Source organism: Nansenia antarctica (assembly GCF_963989245.1).
Source record: "Nansenia antarctica genome assembly, chromosome: 14".
In the NCBI taxonomy this organism is placed as follows: Eukaryota; Metazoa; Chordata; class Actinopteri; order Argentiniformes; family Microstomatidae; genus Nansenia; species Nansenia antarctica.
The window spans coordinates 23078804-23084803 of NC_137684.1; the positions used below are offsets into that span (position 1 = coordinate 23078804).

At 47.0% G+C, this 6000-nt stretch overlaps 1 protein-coding gene across 1 annotated transcript in view; it reads right to left on the bottom strand.

Annotated features, from left to right (window-relative positions):
* The window catches only part of tspan9a (tetraspanin 9a), a gene marked incomplete at its 5' end in the record, with an annotated part of 80137 nt that overhangs the window by 2446 nt on the left and 71691 nt on the right, over nt 1-6000 (bottom strand). The window contains 3 exons of the mRNA XM_080545041.1: nt 946-1029; nt 3365-3496; nt 4607-4708. Coding sequence (XP_080401167.1) covers nt 946-1029; nt 3365-3496; nt 4607-4708 — 318 coding nt within the window. The remainder of the gene's footprint in view (nt 1-945; nt 1030-3364; nt 3497-4606; nt 4709-6000) is intronic.

The window sequence follows — 6000 nt, forward strand, 5'->3', positions numbered from 1 at the left end:
ACCTGAACCCTGACCACCTACTCCCCTCAACCCATTACAGAGGCTGTAATTAACAACCAGAGAGACATTAACCCAGGTCTTCGGGGAAATGGTTTATAATGTACAATCGGCCCTGCTCTGAACCACAAACAGCAGGCTAGAAGGGAAAACTGGGAGGGCAGACAGGTAGAGTAGACAGAGTGAGAGAGAGAGAGAGAGAGAGAGAGAGAGAGAGAGAGAGAGAGAGAGAGAGTGAGAGAGAGAGAGAGTGAGACAGGTGGGTTAGTTAGAGGATAGACAGAGGGTAAGACAAGAGAGGACACTGGAGATTCACACGGGTAGGGCAAGACAAGGAAGCAACTCTTGACAGGCAGAGTAGACCGTTGAGGCAGACAGGTAGACTGGTAAACCAGATAGAGGGTCAGAGAGAGCTCTTTATTGGGCCTCTATATAACCTCGGTAAATATTATATAAGTTTCTGGTGTCTGAGTGCAGCTTGGGCAACGAGCCAGGCTTTGATTCCCTCAGACAGGACCAGAGTGCAGCAGACAAAAATCTTCAATATTTCACAGTGTGTGGGTGCCCCTAAACCCACTGAACATGTTCGTTATCACTGACCTCCCGTCTCTCACAGTGGAGTGTGTGACTCTGGGGGTTTCAGACACACACAGGTGACACACACAGGTTACACACACATGCACACACGCACGCACGCACGCACGCACGCACGCACGCACGCACACACGCACGCACGCACACACACACACAGGTTACACACACATGAACACACGCACACACACACGCAGGCACGCACGCACGCAGGCACGCACGCACGCACGCACGCACACACGCACACACACGCACACACACGCACACACACACACCGACACACACACGCACACACACACACACACACGCACACACACACACCCACACACACACACACACACTGCTGTAGCTGTTTACCTGCACGACCAAGATGACCATGCCGATGGTTCCCAAGAGATGCTTGTTGTCATCCAGCCATTCCTCGACCTTCTCATAGCAGCCCTAAGAGGAACAGAGGAATGTCAGAAGATAGGATGATTAAGAAGGAAGCAGTGTCCACTTGATGGATATTAATTATTGGGTTATCAAAAAGCACTTTCAGAAAGATACATTTTGAATGAGGAGGACATTAAATATTTCAGGACAAGGGTGTTTGGGATAGAGGTATGAAAATCACTTCAGTAGGCAGACTGAATTTTTTTCTCCGGCTCTGGCTAACACGCACTGCACTGCTAGATGCTATCAGGGGTTCATCTGCAGGGCACAGACTAACAACTCGGGGGGGAATCCATGACAGATTCAGCTTTTTGACAGATAGTGTCAGCAGCATTAGCGTAGCCTCCATCATGAAACATGTCAGGCGTTATCTGACCAACCATGCTGGGCAGGATTACACCAAATATTCTAGAGCGCTATATAAAAAAAGTTTTACTTACTTACTTACTTACAACTTATGTTTCATCCTATCAAACGATCAAACATCCATGCTCCTTCCCTGTATGTTCCAATGGCCTTGTTCCCTGTCTGCTATTTTAATGCTGGCAATTATATATGAGCACACAACTGCTTGGAGCTTTTGTAAAAGCAAACCGCTGTTAGGGTTAGGGTTAGGGTTTAGTTCATGTAAAGACCGAGGCCCAATCCCATTTCTCTTTCCTATACCCCTACGGCTCGTTTTGGAGTGCCATGAAATGGGACAACCCTTCAAGACCCTGATACGTCATCCGTCGTATCATAGAAAGGCATCGACGCTCGCGATTCATTCACCAGGCTTCTCACCAGGTCCAAGAAATCATGCCACATCACCCCCATCCTAGCTTCCCTGCGCTGGCTCCCGGTACAACTCAGAATTCACTTCAAAGTACTGGTGCTCGCTTTCAGAGCCATTCATGGCCGAGCCCCCGCCAACATCTCGGATCTCATTCACCCCTACTCTTCCACCCGGTCACTAAGGTCCTCCGACCAGGAACTCCTGGTTGTGCCTAGGACCAGACTTCGCACAAAAGGGGACAGAGCGTTTGAGTTTACCTGCCCCAAAGCTTTGGAACGCCCCCCCCCCCCCTACTTGACCCGAGAGCCGCTCCTTCAGAGCACATTTTTAAGCGGTGACTTAAAACACATCTGTTCAGACAGGCCGGCAGTCAATAGCCTTCTTATTTGTTCCTGTTTATGTTCTGTTTATGTTGTCTCCTTTCTGTTTTTTAATCATTGATGTTCGAATTTGCACTTTTTTATATATTTTTTATTTATTCTATCCCTGTGCATCCGTGCTGGGAAGAGTGCTATATAAATAAAGTTTGACTTACTTACTTACTTACTTACTTATGTTTCATCCTATCAGACGATCAAACACCCGTGCTCCTTCCCTGCCAGTCTAGACTGATAGTAGAGGAGCGGTAACAAGCGGTAACATCTAAGCGTCTGAACATAAGTTAAAATCCGATGTGACAGGAACGCTGGAGAAACAGCCCGCATTAGTCAGCTACATGATAAAACCCATCAATGATATTACATAATAACAACTGCTTGGATTAGATTGTGGGTTGTTTTGGTTTAATAAGTGCCACAGCTATAGCGTCGTATGCCATCAAAGGGGGGAAATGCGACATGGAAATATGTCAAAATGCGCGACTATCATGCACAAATCAGCATTAAAACGTATAACGATATAGGTAGATATATAAACTTAACATTAAATATGTCTACCATCATCCGCTGTCGAACGCCACAGGTAAGAATTTATTTCTAAATAAACCATCTTGTTCTGGAGCGGAAATGTTAATCGTGCTCCGATGTCATGGTGTATTTCTGGTTGGAAGCACACACAGCATAATAGCAATTTCTTTGTTATGCTTGTTATAAAGAAAAGTTCTATAATACCTTGAAATGACATTAAACTAAGATAATATGATGGTTATCATCATTTTTCAAATATATAACAAAAGAAAATTAATTACATTTGTGGTTGTCTTCCGCATTGCCTAGAGCGATATATTCCTGTAGATGATTCGCAAGGTGTTCTGGAACGTAGAGCCACGGCTACGAACGGAGTCCGGTCGTGAAAAATCTCCAAACGGAGCCGTGAAAAGCCCTACCCCTTGGCCCTACCCCTACACGAAAACAAGAATTGGGACACTCCAACCCTACCCGTGAACGCGCAAAACGGAGCCGGTGAATTGGGATTGGGCCCAAATGTCAAGTTCAAATCCTCAGACACAAATGACGTCAATCGTATCTCTAGACATTTGCAAAATAAACTAAACTCAACATCTGCCACCCTCTAAACGGCCAAGACCACCTGGCTGTGAAGGCCCAGTACCCCAGGCTGCCCACTCACCCGGGTCCAGAACATGTTGGTGGAGTTGCGGCCACACTCCTGGTAGTGCTCCTGGCAGCAACGGTCGGGCACCACCTTCTCCTTCAGGGCCTCGTGCCAGTCAGTGTACCCAGTCACTCCACAGCACTTCCACTATGGCACAAACACACAGACACACACACACACAGACACACACACACACACACACACTTAATATCTTTATTTGCGTTCACATTTTACAATAAAATTCTTGAACACAAACAGTATTAGTTGCACCAGCATAGGACACTCGATAATTCAAGCTTTAAATCTGTCTATGGGTACAGGTAGCAGCGTGTCCTCCATATATGGCGGCTGCCAATTATTGCTGATATTGAGCAGAATTTTGCCACGGCCTTTGCTTTAGGCTTGGGAATTCCTGCCATCTGCAACCCCCTGACGACTAGTCTGTGGACATTACCAAGGCTTCCAAATATAAACACTAATAGTTTACATTTGTACCCAAGCTGTACAATGGCATCTTTGAGTGGATGGTACTTCACAACTTTGGTAAGAAAGGCCTCTTCTAGGCTATAGTCAAACGCGCAACCCACTTCCAAAATGATGACCTCTCTACTGTCCTCATCGACAACAATAACATCTGGTGTATTGGCTGCAACATTTGAAAAATAGTCATATTCATTATTGCACAGGTTGAACATGGTAGTTGAGACACGTGTGTGTTTATAGGTTTTAACAGAGGGTGTAACATATGAGACACACACACACACACACACACACACACACACACACACAAAGTCAATAACACCCGCCTGGGTGCGTCATAACAATCTTCAAACAAACTCTCATACACTTGCTAAATACTGTAATCAGGATACAGCCTCTAGGTGTTCTAGCTGTGCGCACTGTGCACATTTACAGCAAATTCAAAGAAACGGCATTGATTGAATGTGACATAGAGGAACTATTAAAGCATTCTCAGAAAGCCACATGGAGTCTGAGAAAAGCAACATATTTTTTCTGATGTTTTACAAAAGGCAGAAGACAAGGGAAGGTCCAGGTGTTCAGAGTTGGTTGGGGGGAATGATGGCCCATGACCCAGAGTGAACACGCACACACACACGCACACACGCGCACGCGCACACGCACGCACGCACGCACGCACGCACGCACGCACGCACGCACGCACGCACGCACGCACGCACGCACGCACGCACGCACGCACGCACACACACACACACACACACACACACACACACACACCTCTGCTTGGATGATGTTCCAGGCGTTTCTCAGGCCGACGTTGTTGTCTGTGTTGTACAGAGCCAGGCCGTCCTTCAGGTCCTGCTTGGCGTTCTCACTGACCTGAGGACAGAGGAGAGGAAACACACACACCTTGGTTGGATGGCGGACTCAGGGGGGGGGGGGGCAGGGGGGCCGACCGCCCCTCCTGGTGCCCCCAAGGTTGAAAAACGTCTCTCTTTTTTGTTTTGTTGTTTTCGCTGTTTTGTCTGCGTGCTTATGTCTGTTGCGTACTGTAATGTCTCTGAAAACTAAATAAAAAACACATTGAGTAAAAAAAAAGAAAAACGTCTCTCTTAAGTGCCCTTTTGAGTGGCAAAAATGCCCTTTTGGGTGGCAAAAATGCCATTTTGAGTGGCGGAAATGAGAGGACGTGCCCTACTGGTGTCGGTCTAAACTTGACCATGTGCCCCCATAGTTGAAAAACGTTGCACTAAAGTGCCCTTTTGAGTGGCGAAATTAGAGGATGTGCCCTATTGGCTGCCCTTCCAATGGTCTAAACTGTGCACTGATGGGGTCCCATGTTGTGCAGTAAGTGCCCTTTTTTTCTTTCTTTCGCCCCTGCCCTTCAAACAGCCTGAGTCTGCCACTGCCTTGGTTGGATGGCTTCAGGTACAGTAAGCTATAGAGATGTGCAGCGATGGGAAACACATCAGATGTGAGAGAGTACAGTCGGCCTGTATCATTTCCAGTTCCAGTATCCCTGACGGGGAGCTTGACAGACACCTGTCAATTCCCTACACTGAGCTTCGACACGTTGAACATGTTATTATCCTCTTGACTGAATCCTAAGATCAGCGCTCGCGTCTTGTTTGATGAAGAAAAATATTTAATCAGATGTGTTAATGAGATATACAATCAATGCCTTACTGCTCTGTATACCCCCGTGCCCAGGGGCCTCTGGAGCTGCCGTGACGGATTGAAGTACGCTTCTGAGATGGAAGTAATTATATCGGGAAATTACACCGGCGAGGGGAGAGCGCCTGTCGTACACGGGAGATGTACAGTTATTTCAGAACAAAAGGAAGGGGAGCGCCATTCCTCGCGTATTGACGTCTTGAGCATAGCCGTTGCTTCGGCCCACTGAAGTGCCCACTGCTCAGTGACTGTGTCGGCGCTGTCAGTAGAAAATCTCGAGGAGAAAGAATTGCTTTCTCCTCTCTAATCGACACTCAGAGAGATGAGGTACTCTGACATGACGTAGAAAACCGAGGCTAAATCTGAACACGCCACCGTGCTATTAGGCTGCTTACTGTACGGCAACAAGTCAGAACTGGAAAAAGGCTTTGAGCGTCAAAACACATTTGCTACATAACGTAAGAACCCAGGGGAGAATAAGACAAGATATCTTTTTT